The sequence below is a fragment of the Myxocyprinus asiaticus genome, chromosome 1, assembly GCF_019703515.2.
Source record: "Myxocyprinus asiaticus isolate MX2 ecotype Aquarium Trade chromosome 1, UBuf_Myxa_2, whole genome shotgun sequence".
NCBI lineage: Eukaryota > Metazoa > Chordata > Actinopteri > Cypriniformes > Catostomidae > Myxocyprinus > Myxocyprinus asiaticus.
Genome location: NC_059344.1, coordinates 49971224 through 49986944, shown reverse-complemented (window position 1 = coordinate 49986944; position 15721 = coordinate 49971224). Strand labels below are relative to the sequence as shown.

At 37.7% G+C, this 15721-nt stretch overlaps 1 protein-coding gene across 1 annotated transcript in view; it reads left to right on the top strand.

The window, feature by feature from the left end:
• Nucleotides 1-15384, top strand: part of LOC127431966 (collagen alpha-5(IV) chain-like) — an 83267-nt gene extending 67883 nt beyond the window's left edge. The window contains exons 40-49 of the mRNA XM_051682701.1: nt 1216-1349; nt 2181-2253; nt 2353-2424; nt 2513-2641; nt 5362-5460; nt 7763-7975; nt 8067-8244; nt 8400-8514; nt 8881-9053; nt 13157-15384. Coding sequence (XP_051538661.1) covers nt 1216-1349; nt 2181-2253; nt 2353-2424; nt 2513-2641; nt 5362-5460; nt 7763-7975; nt 8067-8244; nt 8400-8514; nt 8881-9053; nt 13157-13238 — 1268 coding nt within the window. The 3' untranslated portion in view covers nt 13239-15384. The remainder of the gene's footprint in view (nt 1-1215; nt 1350-2180; nt 2254-2352; nt 2425-2512; nt 2642-5361; nt 5461-7762; nt 7976-8066; nt 8245-8399; nt 8515-8880; nt 9054-13156) is intronic.
• The last annotated feature ends 337 nt before the right edge of the window (nt 15385-15721 follow it).

Below are 15721 nucleotides of genomic sequence, written 5' to 3'. Positions count from 1 at the left end.
TAACTATATCATTCTTTTCTATCATGCAAAATAAATCTATTTCTGTAGTAAAACTGTACCATTACCACAGTATAATTGGTTACGTGTGTAATTGAGCATTTTCCTGCTGTATTTGAATAGATGTTGTTTCAAAGTTAGCAGATTTAGCACAGTGAGCTTGTTTACTTGCACAAGAATATTCCTATATTAATCAAAATCTGGTTATTCTGATTAAAACATACTCGCAAAGATGTTAACCTGATTGCTATAACCCAAGTAAGCCAAAGTTCCTGAAATTCTAGAAATCTAAATAAGACTACTGACATATTCCTATTTTAAACAGAATTCTAGTCATGTAAACACCTTATTCAGAATATCCAATGTAACAGAATATTTATTTATGTCTGCGCTTATCCAAACAAAATAATTCTTTAACTTTTGATGTAAAACAAAGTAACACATTTTTTGAATGAGGAGACAGATTCTTTACAAACATTGTCCATAAATAAAACATTTCATTCAAAATAAAGTCTCAACCAGAATATAGACTTTAATTGGAACATGATGTGCATGTAAACATGATCAATGTCATACTAAGCTGTTTCATCAATAACACTTCAGAATCATTGGAGGCAAAAACAAAACAGTATGTCGGATTATTTCTTAAAATCTGAACTCAGACGGTCTTCATTAGATAATATAGCTATGTTGCTTTGCTAACCTTTAATTTAAACATTTAATTTTATTCCTTGCCTCCCATCTCTTTTTGATTTTTGGATGTTGACCTTTGACCCCACTATAGGTCCAGCAGATTAGACCACTTGGTTTGATACTCACCTGTGTCATGCTCTGTACTTCCATTTGTTATTAGATGTTTTACCAATGGATAAGAGATATTAAATGTTGCACTCCCTTTCTTTTCTTATGCCTATCTCTGTTTCTAGGAAAATAGTTGTGAGTCTTTCATTGTCCCCTTTATTTTTTCTCACCCATGCTCCCAGAACATCACAGAACCATTCAGCACACCTAAGCCCTATACGAAGCAATTTGCACATGATAAACATACACACAAACCCAGACATCAATGCTTGTTTTGATTTTGACACTAGTTTCTTTTTTTGATATGAGAAATGAGAATAATGCTGTTTGTTAGTCTGTTTGGGGATTTGATCTGATTTAGCATAAAACATAGGTAGAAACGTAGGCCTAACAGAGTTTCGTACTCTGAATGTGAAGGTCCTCCTGGCCCTGAGGGTCCCCGTGGGCCTGCAGGTAGTGGAGGAGTGAAGGGTGAGAAGGGCTCACCTGGATTTCCTGGGACACCTGGTGCACCTGGACCGAAAGGAGATTATGGTTCCCCTGGTTTCCCGGTAAGCTTTATAGTTTTATTATGTTTTTTTATGTGTTTGAAAGTTGGGAAGTTTATAGTGATAAAGCTGCTGAATGTAGTTTTTCAGTGTTGAAGTACTTTTTCTTTTACCAGCTTAATGGGCAGAGACAAATAATTTTTTTAAGTAATTAAAATATATATATATAATAATTTAGGGCTGCATATGGTTAATATAGGCTTTCTGACATTTAAAGAGCACCTATTATGGTTTTTAAATGTGCCTACTTTTGTTTTAAAGGTCTCATACAAAAGATTTACATGCATCCAAGGTCAAATAACACTTTAATTTGCTCATAATTTAAATTGCAGCATTACCTTTTTTTTCCCAGTGTCAAAAACGACTCATTCAATGATCCGTTCTAAAGGATTCATTCTAAACTCCTCCTTTCAGAGATCCTACTCTGCTCTGATTGGTCAGATGTCCCAGTCTGTTGTGATTGGTCTACCGCGTAGTGTAGTGTTTCAGGGCGGGTCAAAGCTGTTTGCGAGCAGCCAATGAAGACCAGAGGCGGGTTTTTTGTTACCAAATTACATAGGTTAGTACAGGAAGTAATTGTGGAATTACTAACAACTCGTTTCTGGTGTTCAGAATCAGTTCTTTCTTTTGGGAGTCAATAACTCCATTTGTCATGCACTTTGATTTTTTGAAACTTTGCAGACTTTTTTACATTCACAAACAGCTATATAACACATTACATGAAAGGTAATATTTGAAAAACCATAATAAGTGCTCTTTAATTTGACGTTGCCGAAAAGTTTATTTATCTGTTCATTCAAGTAGATAATCATGATGGACTTTGATTTTCACAAGGGTCTGCCAGGTCCTCCAGGACCCAGTGGGCTTAAAGGAGATATTGGACCTCAAGGAGTTCCTGGATTCCCAGGTCAGTTATCCTTCTGTATTCACTTAACTCGAGTTCATCATTTGCTTGTTTTGTAGAGTTATTTATAAGATTTATCCACAACACCTCTGAATGTTACAGGATCTAAAGGACAGCCTGGCCCTGCTGGTTCTGTTGGCCTCACTGGGGACCGTGGTGAAGTTGGAGATCCAGGTGTGTAACTTTGAAACCAGGACATGATCTTACCCTTTACAAATCCAATACGTAATGCATCCTCTGATATTTCCCGTTACGATTGTAGGACCTCCTGGTGACCAAGTTGTAGCGCCAGCCCCTATTTATTTGAAGGGGGAACGTGGGCCTCCTGGACCACCTGGTATCCAAGGCAGCAGAGGCCCGCCAGGTCCCCAGGGATTGCAGGGTCTTCCAGGTTAGTGCTCATGTTTAGACTTTGGGTAGCTGACTTGAAATACCTTTGGGAAATTGACATGGCCTTGGGTGTGACATGCTGTACTCCATCTAAAATTATTTTAAACAACACATTGTTAATAATTTTATAATCATTATGCATGCAGGACTGTTTAAAAGATGCTAATGAAGGCAAAATGTGGTTAACATTTTTGAAAAACTTAAAAGTAGGGCTGTCAATCAATTCAAATTTTAAAATGTATCGCAATTAATTGCATATATAAACATTTGCTGAGAAAGGCCCTCAAATAAACAATTAATTATAAATAGTTATATTTAAATAATAATTAATATAATATTTATTATAAATATAATAATTCAGGTTATTAAAATGCATTACATTATAGTGGCAGACGAGTAAAACATTAATAAGACAATACAAAAACTGGCTTTAGAAAGCAATATATTGTTTATTTCCATATTACTGAATAAAAGCCTGTCATTTGCCCCCAGTCAACGGCAATCCATTTTGCAATTGAATTCGTCAATCTGTCTGAGATAGATTTATGAAAAGGGTTTTTCTAAGGACTATGTACATGTGTCAGATGGACATTTTTGGAGCATCTGACTTTGGTTGCATTGCATCATAATAATGCTGTGAAAAAAATGCCCTCATTCTTTAAAGCTACTCTAAGTAAGTTTTTCTTTTGTTAGAAATGAACAAAATTAAATTAATGATCAAGTACACCAACAATTCGTCTTCCAAACCATGTATTTGCTTACCCCGATTCACTATGGTAAGCCTATAATAATTATTTATATTTTAGAGCAGTCAGGCTTTGGCGGGAAATTGCATACTCTGTCAGTCATCCATGCATAATTACGTAATGTCCGTAAGTAAAGAAAAGAAGATCCGGAGCGTGTGTGTGTGTGTGCGTTGATAGGTGTGGCAGTTTGAAGATAAAAGCTTGTAGCCACAACAAATGAGTGGCATTGACCATGGATCATTCAAAAAGGCAACCCTCTGGGTAATTGCCCATTTTCAAAATAAAAAAACCTTGAAACGAGAACACTCTGCAAGCAAAAAGGGAAGCGACAAAGCCTGTAATAATAAAACATGAAACAACACCAGCTTGTCTTTTTCAAAGGTGGTGACAACTCCGAGATCTGAAAGCATTTTAAACCAACCAAGAGATGGCTTTTTCTTGCTCGATAGGTAAGATATTTTATTGGACCGATAGTTCGCCAGGTAGTTCTCTTAGCGCTGTAACAAACAAAAAAACCTTATGCTGGTAACAATCTCTAAACCAGTTACTACCTTGGTCTATTTGCCTGCTAGCTAAGATATACAGTAATAGTTTCCACCGTTTGACTTTCTGATATAGCAATGGTTATGTCTAATGTCATCGTTGCCTAACTTTTGTAATGTTAATTGTTTTCAATAACAATTACAACAGCGTAAGATAAGTTAATTTTCTGCTAATAAGACATATTTTTGGGATATCCAACATTTTCTTCCTTTCCTTATTTATTTATTTTATTTTTTGAGGAGAGGGGAGGAGTTTTGTTGTTGTTAGTGACATTCGCGCTGATAAGTTGATCATTTATATCCAGGTTACACCTGTGCACCTCAAACCATCAGATTCATCCGCGCTGGAGAGCAGAGCCAAAGCCCGACTGACATAACCAAAACAGTGTGCCTCCACAAGTAACTTGTCGTTAATGCTTCAACCGCTAGAAGGCCAAAAGTTACATACGCTGTGTCTCGTTTGGATGGATACGCCCTCCGGAAGTCGGATTTGTTGGCCGCATACGTCATCGAGAAAAGCGTTTCAGAAAAGCGAGAAGGACACTTCGAAACCTTCTTTCATGGGAATTCGGAGGATGCATGAGGTGTATCCTTCGTGGGCACTCACAACCCAGTACCTCAGTAGATGGGTGCAGAGTATATAATATCTATAATTATATTAATATATAATTAAAATAAAGTATTAGACCAAAAGTACACCTGTAAAATCTATTTTCTTTTCTCTTTACATCTTTATAACTCTCCTAAAATGTACCTCATACATTCCCTTCCAGAGATACTTTGTTCCCTTCTCACTCAAAGCGCTCGTGCTTGTTAAAGTGTGGCGTGCTGTCATAACAATCATGTTACGTTCCGTTTCCATTTGTCCCACGAAGGCCGTCTCGTTTAAACGAGGCTTGTTTAAAGGAGAACGCTCGGTGTACTGCAGCCTTCAAAGGACACGTCCTACCTAGCATGCAGCCTTCCAAACAAGACACAGTCATAGTGTAGCTATCCAGTTAAATGAAGTTTGAAACTCAAGCCTGAGTGTGGTTTGTTTTTTGTACAGCTATGCGTTGCTTATACAGCTGGAGTTTCACTTACTGCCCCCTGCTGAAAACAGGTGGTACTTCAAGCCTGAATTGCTCTGATAATAGGAATATTTCCTTTTACGGTCCGGGGACATGATTAGTTTTTATTTTTATTTTTTATTTTTTTACTCATTATTTTTTATATAATTAATCGCACTGAATTAATGCTTGAAATCAACAGCTCTGCTTAAAGGATATGGTGACCAGTTACAAGACCTAAGATGTACACTTCCACTTATTCGTTGTTATAAATCTTGATGTTGCTTAATAAAAAAAAGTCCCTTGACACATTATTTTTCACTGTTGGAAAAGATTGGTCAAGAACATAGTCCTCATCATGTCTGGTTTCACTTCATCCATTAGGTTCACCTGGCAACCCTGGTGACTCAGGTCCTATGGGACCTCCAGGATTTACTGGTTCACCTGGAAGGAAGGGAGATCAAGGACCATCTGGACAACCAGGTAAAAAGGACAGGTTGTTGCAGGTGAAGTGTGTAATTTATAGACAGTTTTCAAATAAGTTTCAAATACTCCCCCGCTTTCCGTTACTTGAGAAAAATGGGTGGCCCCAGTGTTTTATAAAGTATCCATTTGTCATACTTGAGTAAAATTAAAGACACCTTCATGGAAATTGACTCAAGTAAAAGTTAAAGTAGCTCTTGAAAAAAATGACTTAAGTAAAAGTATTAAAGTAAATGGTATTAAATTTACTGAAGTATCAAAAGTACAGGTAAATTGCATAAATATGCAGAACAGTTCATTAAACCCATGGCAACTTATTTGATTGTTGGTGCTCATCATTTACTCTCCTTCATGCCATCCCAGATGTGTATGACTTTCTGCAGAACGCAAACAAAGATTTTAGAAGAATTTTTCAGCTCTATAAGTTAATTAAATGCAAATGAATGGTGGCCAGACATTTCAAGCTACAAAAAGCACATTAAGGGAGCATAAAGTTATCCATACTCCTACTGTGGTTAAAACCATGTCCTCTGAAGCAATTCAGTTAGTTTTGGGTGAAAACAAACCAAACTGTAACTCATTTTCACTGTATACCTTGCCATTGCAATCTCTAGGCACGATCATAATTTCAAGCTTGATTTCACTTTCTAGTGCTTGATGCATGCACAGAACCCTAGGTGGTGCTATAGGAAGAATTTGAAATCCTGAGCCAAGAAGACTGCTAATGTCAAAATGTATATTCGAAAAAGGAGTTATATTTTGGTCTATTCTCAACCAAAAACCAATTTGATCCATTCAGAAGACATTGATGAAACCACTGGAGTCTTATGGATTACTCTTATGCTACATTTATGTGCTTTTTGGAGCTTTAAAGGTCTAGCCACCATTCACTTACATTGAATTGACCTACATAACAGCAATATTCTTCTGAAAATCTTTTTTGTTTGTGTTCTGCAGAATTTTTTTTTTTTAAGTCATACACATCTTGAATTGAATGAGGGTGAGAAAACTATGAGAGAATTTTCATTTTTAAACGAACCATCCCTTTAATGGTACATTCAAGTGACCAATAAGCAACCACCAAGAACACCTTGGCAACTGCATAGCAGTGTGCTGAAACACAGTTAAAACAACTTAACAGCATAGCAACAACCTGACAACCACCTAGAACACCCTGTCAAGTGCAAAGCAATGTGCAAAAAACACAGAAAACAACTTAGTAACAGCATAGTAACAAACTGGCAACCACATACTGTAGTAATGCGCCAAAACAAACAGCAAAGATCACCTTGATAACTGCATAGCATGCCCTAGCAACCATCCCGAAAACCCTAGTTACCACATACTGTAGCATATATGTGCTACAAAGCAAATATAACACTTTGGCAACCACCAGAAAACTAGTTTTGCTTAGGCAAAGACCATTCACATCTTCATAAAATATAAAAATAAATATTGTTGGACATTTTCATGGGCGCTGGTAATTATTCATACACATGATATCTTGTTTAAATGTAAAATGTAAACGCAATGTGATTGACTTTTATATGAACAGTTCTCTTGGAAAGGCAGGAGACTGATCGCACATAACTTCATTATTTCACAGCTTTCATAATGTTTAAGCCTAAACTTATACATTTAATTAGTCGGAAAAAAACATTCACTCACATGAGCAGTTTCTTGTCTTCCCCAGTGGAGACAGACGGCGGAACAGGTAAACGGGCGTGCAAATCGCTTGCGATTTTGATTCAGATTCGTCATTCTCAAAACGAATAATTCAGTCCGCTTTTTCAATCTTTTTGTTCAGTTCAAAGGAATCAAATGTAAAAGATTCAACTCAAATGATTCTTTCAACGAATCACACATCACTATCGCCGATCTGCATGCATTTTTGCACGTACTGCTGTTATTTTATTTATTTATTTTTTTTTAGGTGTTCAGTCGCAAAAGTAACGAAAGGGTCTGGAGAAATTTATCGGAGAAAAGTATCAATTTTCTCTTCAAAATGTACTAAAGTGAAAGTACACTCAAGAATACTCAAAGTACAAACATTAAAAAACTGTACTTAAGTACAGTAACATAGTATTTGTACTTTGTTACTATACACCTCTGGGTAGCCCCACCCCAAACCAATGCCATTGGCTGAAGCAGTGTTCAAATATTAAATCAGATCCTGATTCAATTTGATGCTGCTTGTGGCTCCATAATTACACACTTTAAGGATGTTTTGCAGCACTGAATTATTAGGAAGTTATTTGCTTTAAACAGTGACTACATTTCCTCTGCCTTCATTTATGTACAGGTCTGCGTGGTTACCCCGGCCCTCCTGGTCCAGATGGAATTCAGGGCCCTCCAGGTTTCCCAGGATCATCATCTGCAGCACACGGTTTTCTGATCACACGCCACAGCCAGACCACTGATGTGCCATTGTGTCCTGATAACACAAACCTCATTTATGATGGGTATTCTTTACTCTATGTGCAGGGCAACGAGAGGGCACATGGACAGGACCTGGGTGAGTAGTCCCAAAGGTCCCCACCGGAAAACAAATATCATATATGTATTAATATCTTAGTGCAAAATAACAATAATATCTCTTGCAACAGGTACGGCTGGTAGCTGCCTACGTCGTTTTAGCACCATGCCCTTCATGTTCTGCAACATCAACAATGTTTGCAACTTTGCCTCCCGCAATGACTATTCCTATTGGCTGTCCACACCACAGCCCATGCCCATGAGTATGGCACCCATCACTGGAGAGGGCATCAAACCCTTCATCAGTAGGTAAGAGACAGACACAAACACAGTGACTATATAATGTGAGATTTGCATCTGGTTGCCTGGTAAAGCTCATATCAAAGAGCTTTTTGAAGGTGGTTGAGCAGAAATATCAGAATCCATTGCAGATACATGTTGTTTGTTTGTTTGTGTGTGTGTAGGTGTGCTGTGTGTGAAGCCCCAGCCATGGTGATTGCTATACACAGCCAGACTATTCAGTTGCCAACCTGCCCACAGAAATGGGATCCCCTCTGGATTGGGTACTCCTTCATGATGGTATGTTCCATAAACTTTAAGATCATCTTACAATTGCAGTTCACTTTCAATTAATCTAAAAGTTAAAGGTCTTGTTTATAGGGATAGTTCACCCAAAAACTTTTATTCTGTCATCATCTACTCATACTGCCTGAAATATAGTTAGTGTGCAGTTTTGTCTTCTACTTCTATGGTGTTGAGTCCAGTTGTATGCAAAAACAAAGAAGTTATTATCATATTGTGTTTCGAGTGGCATGAAGCAAAGTAAGCTGGCAGCAATAATGGTACACTTGTATAGTACAAAGAGAACAACTTATAATGGCAATTATCAGAACACACACCTCCTTCTCCCATATGTCAATTTGTCTTTCTTTCTCTGTCTAATAGCACACCAGTGCAGGTGCTGAGGGCTCAGGTCAGGCTCTTGCCTCTCCCGGATCCTGTCTGGAGGAGTTTCGCTCCACTCCATTCATTGAGTGCCATGGTCGGGGGACCTGCAATTATTACGGCAACTCCTACAGCTTCTGGCTGGCCACTGTGGACTTGAATGAAATGTTTAGGTATGGGCTGTACATGTTATGACACTGCATTGAATACTCTGTGTAAGCTAGAAGACTTCATTTATCTGGGAGTCATTCATTTTGTTGTCATTAGATCAGTTTTAAAAAAGCAGCAAATAGTTTGTGTTGTAGACTAAGGTTACCTGTTCTTTGAACCTAAGACTGAATGTCTTGCTGCTTTGGGTCTTTTTGCTACTTGGACAAATGTAGACTTAATAAGGTGATGTCATACTAAAGCCCAAAATATACTTCAATTTTGGCACGAATGCTTAGCGTCTGCGTACAGTTGAACATACAGACTTTAAAAGTATACTTCATTTGACTCTGCGCACATACACAGGTGGTTGGCACATGTGCGATATGACTGCTATGAGATACTGGACTCGAGCACGTGCACATTAGGCATGTAAAGATACACAAATTTTACAATATGATGCAAAGCCACATGATACAATACTATTTTAAAAAAATTGCCCACAAATTTTTCGCTCAAACTTATTCAAGGATTCAACATAAATGTCTTTTAAATCATACATGACACAACAGTGTCTGACATTGGCAACAAAAAGTTGAGCTCTATAATAAAGTAACTTAAACAGCACTGCATTTATTTTGTTTGATTGTAATGAGAAAAACTCATATGAAATCACAATTTTCATGTTTTTCTTGTGAAAAAATAGTTTTTCTACACTCAAGTCATTTATATTTGTATAGCACTTTTCACAATACACATCAAAACACAAGCAGCTTCATAAAAAATCATGCCTTAAAGTCGGCATGAAATGGACTCTGCAACCGACTTCCTTATTGTAACGTATTTCCGAGTGAAACAGCTTATCGAACAAGAAAAAAATGTAGGGCGGGGATTTGAGTTTATCCATTGGTTGTTGATTGGATTGTGAAAATATGGGCATTGCATAGCGGAACGGTGGCAGATCTGAATGCGAGTTTGCAGTGGACACACACACCCCTACCACCGTGCTGCTCGAGTCAGAGCTGGTTATCAATAAAATTGAGCAGTGATCTCAACACACTTATGATCAAACTGACAACATAAACGCACAAGTACAGTTGAAGTCAGAAGTTTACATGCACTTAGGTTGAAGTCATTAAAACTTATTTTTTTAACCACTCCACAGATTTCATATTAGCAAACTGTAGTTTTGGCAAGTCATTTAGGACATCTACTTTGTGCATGAAACGAGTAATTTTTCCAACAATTGTTTACAGACAGATTGTTTCACTTTTAATTGACTATATCACAATTACAGTGGGTCAGAAGTTTACATACACTAAGTTAACTGTGCCTTTAAGCAGCTGGGAAAATTCCAGAAAATGATGTCAAGCCTAATTTAGCTTCTGATAGGCTAATTGGAGTAAATTGGAGGTGTACCTGTAGATGTATTTTAAGGCCTACCTTCAAACTCAGTGCCTCTATGCTTGACATCATGGGAAAATCAAAAGAAATCAGCCAAGACCTCAGAATAAAAATTGTGGTCCTCCACAAGTCTGGTTCATCCTTAGGAGCAATTTCCAAATGCCTGAAGGTACCATGTTCATCTGTACAAACAATAGTATGCAAGTATAAACACCATGGACCACACAGCCATCATACCGCTCAGGAAGGAGATCCATTCTGTCTCCTAGAGATGAACGTAGTTTGATGCGAAAAGTGCAAGTCAATCCCAGAAAAACAGCAAAGGACTTTGTGAAGATGCTGGAGGAAATCGGTAGACAAGTATCTATATCCACAGTAAAACGAGTCCTATATCGATATAACCTGAAAGGCTGCTCAGCAAGGAAGAAGCCACTGCTCCAAAACCGCCATAAAAAAGCCAGACTACAGTTTGCAAGTGCACATGAGGACAAATATCTCACTTTTTGGAGAAATGTCCTCTGGTCTGATGAAACAAAAATTTAACTGTTTGGCCATAATAACATGATCTTTATGTTTGAAGGAAAAAGTGTGAGGCTTGCATGCCGAAGAACACCATCCCAACTGTGAAGCATGGGTGTGGCAGCATCATGTTGTGGGGGTGCTTTGCTGCAGGAGGAACTGGTGCACTTCACAAAATAGATGGCATCATCTGTCGTTTTCAGTTATGGATGCCATTGTAGAAATTCACTATTTACAGTGAGCCTCAGCCATCCATTCATCCATCCATCCATCCATCTTCTATAGCCGCTTGTCCCTATATAGGGTCACGGGTAGTGTTGGAGGGAAATTATGTTTATATATTGAAGCAACATCTCAAGACATCAGCCAGGAAGTTAAAGCTTGGTCGCAAATGAGTCTTCCAAATGGACAATGACCACATGCATACCTCCAAAGTTGTGGCAAAATGGCTTAAGGACAGCAAAGTCAAGGTATTGGAGTGGCAATCACAAAGCCCTGACCTCAGTCTGATATAAAATTTGTGGGCAGAAATGAAAAAGCGTGTGCGAGCAAGGTGGCCTACAAACCTGACTCAGTTACACCAGTTCTGTCTGGAGGATTGGGTCAAAATTCCAGCAACTTATTGTGAGAAGCTTGTGGAAGGATACCCAAAATGTTTGACCCAAGCTAAACAATTAAAAGGCAATGCTACCAAACACTAACAAAGTGTATGTAAACTTCTCACCCACTGGGAATGTGATGAAAGAAATAAAAGCTGAAATAAATCATTCTCTCTACTATTATTCTGACATTTCACATTCTTAAAATAAAGTATTGATCCTAACTGACCTAAGACAGGGAATTTTTCCTACAATTAAATATCAGGAATTGTGAAAAACTGAGTTTAAATGTATTTGGCTAAGGTGTATGTAAACTTCTGACATCAACTGTACATCAACTTACGAAGAGTCTGTAGCTGTTGAAAAACGAGTGAGTAAAGAAACATATTTTAATGTTTTGAATCACAATACACTAAATATAAAGGGAAAAAACATTTGTGCTGTGCGTCACAAGATAACTGCATTCCAAAATATAAATAAACTCCAAGAGCATTTGAAGTGTTGTCTTCATTAGTGATCACCTCAGCAATTCAGGTGTGAAATGTCTCGACCACAACCGCGAATTCGCCGTTATTCCTCCTCATTCGAAATGTAAATTCAGGCCAGCTGACCCGTAACCAAGGAAGTTTGGGTTAAGGAACAATAATTTTAGATCCAAGAATTTTGGTTGAGGGTTCAGAGTTTTATGTGTGATGTATCGGGCACTCAAATTTCATTTTGTCCCAGACTCTGTATTTTAGGCTATGGGGCGGTCATTAATATAGGGAATAAATACATAAAGAATTGGGTCCTGGACAGTGTTATGATCGGCAGATGGGTTATTCTTAGGGGATGGAGGTCGGCTGGAGCACCCTCATTTCGAGAGTAGTGCATGGAGATGGGCAGGGTAGTGGCATTTGAAGAGATATCGTATAGAAGGCTAGGCAACCTGGGTTTATTTAATAAAAAATAGGGCAGATATTTAGCCTTTTTAGAAGGCTCTCGGGGATGGGCAGTGGAGAGGGATTTGTAGTTTTAAATGTGTGTGTGCAATCTTATTGTTTTTTGAAAGTATACTTTTTATGTTTTGTTTTTTGTTTGTTTCTAAATATTTATGACCACTGGGGTGCGTATTTAATTTGTTGAATGGAATCAATAAAAATTGTTGATAATAAAAAAATGAACGAAAGTTTTAAAGAACAACAGACAAATACACCATGCCATCTTCAACATGCGATTGACGCTTTCGTCTCCTGTTGTTTAACTGCGATTTGCATCTTCGTCTTGTGCTTCTTTCTTGACAGCAACAGCTCAACTGTAAGTGTTGCCACCTTGTAGAACCACTAATTACTGCAAATAATTCCAGGCACGTGTGCATACTGCCCATTCAGTGGATCCGCAGTCAGAAAAATCGAGCCGCACGCATTCAGTGCTCGAGCACTCTGCTGATGATTAAATTTTCCTAACTAGCAACTTGGCAACCTCTAGTTCTCACCATCAGTGTGACCTTTACATTCTTGTCAAACTTTGCAAATGTATGCAGCACCTGTACATTTAAAAACTGCTTATTATTAGAATTTATAAACTGTTTTGTCAATCGAATCCCTTCCTTTTCTTCTCCCAAACAGGAGGCCGCAGTCAGAGACACTAAAAGCTGGAAACTTGGAGACCCGCGTGAGCCGCTGTATTGTGTGTATGAAGAGGACGTAACGTAATGACGTGTGCAGTCTGTTGTTGTTGTTGTTGTTGTTGTTGTTGAGGATCAGCCATGACCTATAGTGACTGCAGCCGCCATACTGTCCACCAGTGGTAATTCATTGGTGCAGCATCTCCAAGTTTTTACACTATGGTGTTACTGTGCAACACAGCAAAAGAAACTGAAAGAAAGAAATTAGTCTTTTTTTAATTATATTTTTTCAAAGAAGTACCTCAAAAGAAATATGCAGATCCAGCAAGGTGCCATGGCAGTTGTGATACAAAGTGCGTTAGATTTTTTTCCTAAGAGATTTTGTAGAGATACTTTTCTTATAATATTTTCCTACAATAATTTGTCATGTTACACAAAATGTGGTACATTTTTGGGAGAAATGCTCACTATTTCTTTTTCTTATGAGTGGAATTGTCTCCATGTTACCAAATGGGCACTTTGAATATCAAAGAGACTAAATGCACTGAAGCGTTACATTAGTGGGACTGCCTTTTACTGCTTTTCCATCGCTTGCTTTTCTTATTCTTGATGGTGGTACTAACACTGCTGTATCAGGACTTTTTAGCAATGTATCATTTATCTCTTTTGTAAGTAATACAATGTGTATATTGTGTAAAACACCTTTTTAGTATAAAAATAATTATTCTTTATTATGAATTTCTGGGTTCTTTGTTGATATGCTGACTCACTTTCACATATTAGTTCACACATTAATTTACGCTGATATCTGTACAAAGAAAATGAAACAGTATTTTATATATATATATATATATATATATATATATCCAGAAACTTGATTTGTTTTAGGAGGTATTTTTATTCAGTAATTCCTTGTTGTCAAGCAGTAACAAATTATTGATTTAAGGGGGTCAGTGGCATTCTTCGTGGCATACCCAGTTTTTATTATTATATTACGTAATTATTTTAATAGGTCTATCTACCATTCTGATTTAATTGAATTGAATGTGCATTTCAAAATCATTTTCCTTTTTTAATGTTTAGTATCCAGAAGCTGTTATAAACTTAAATGACTGAAATAAAAGAAACAAACGTTGTCTGTGCAAGGTGAACTTTTTTTGCGCGCATAGTTTGGAATTCTGTTTGTTTTTCTCTGGATTGACGTTGCTGGTATGAGCATACTAATCAGAGTGTTGGATTTTTCCATGCAGTAAATCTCCTCATGTAATGTGTCAGGTTTAACGGCATAGAAAAAATAAATCTTATAGATGGATACAAAGAGGAAACAGGTATTGTAGGGCTGCACAAAACAGCTCTTTATTCTGATGAAAATTAAGACATTTTGCATAGCAGTTATGAAACAGTGTCGTAGATGATGAAACCAGTATATTTTGCTCTACTATTACATATTCTAAAGTACTCCTCTGAAAAACTGATTACAAGTAAACGTTTCAGATTTCAGAAGATTGAGTTAAAGGTGCACTCAGTAATTTTTCCTCATTAAAAAAGTTTTACTCCTAAATAAATGAATAGTCATTTTGAAACATACGTATAAAATCATGAGCACACATGGGATAAAGACCAGTCATTTCAGTAACCTTATAAAAGCTGTTTTATTCTACATGGAGAGGGTCCCTTCATGGGGGCAGCCTTGTTAGAATCACATGACCATCTACTACTCGCTTAATCTCAGTAAACACCCTTTTATTAGACACTTTCACATGTGGATTACACAAATCATGGCTGAGGCTGGGTGGCATGGTGGCTCAGTGGGTAGCACTGTTGCCTCCATAGCAAGAAGGGCCCAGGTTTGAGTCCTGGCTCAACTGAGTTTGCATGTTCTCTCTGTGTTCATGTGGGTTTCCTCTGGGTGCTCTGGGTTCCCCCACAATCCAAAATGACATGCAGGTTAAGTTAATTGGGGACCCTAAATTGCCTGTAGATGTGAGTGAATGTGTATGTCTGTGTGTGTTGCCCTGTGATGGACTGGCCACCTGTCCAGGGTGTTTCCCTGTCTTCAGCCTGAGACAGCTGGTATAGGCTCCAGCACTACCTGTGACCCTACATAGGGACAAGTGGCTATAGAAGATGGATGGATGGCTGAGGCTTACTGTAAATAGTGAATTTCTGCAATGGCATCTGTAACTGAAAACTATTGTGTTTGAATTATGATGCATCCGGACCCTTAGGTGTCAGTGTAAGTCCAAAACGACATAGACAAAAACTTCCTGAGTGCACCTTTAAAGGTTAAGTGGAATTTCAGGAAATGTGTTTAGTGTAAACTTCAATGGAAAATGTGTCCTTTTTTTTTTTTTTTTTTTTGCTTGTTCTCTCTCTCTCACACACACACACACACATACAAACACACACACTCTGTCGCTCAAGTTTTACCAATGTGCTTTGTTATGCTATGCCGGACAAATTGGTTATTTATACTTATTAAAGGTTTTAGGATATTAATAGTTCATATAAGATCCAGTTGATATTTGGCAACAGCTAAGCTCTCAATAGGATCACTGAGCAGATG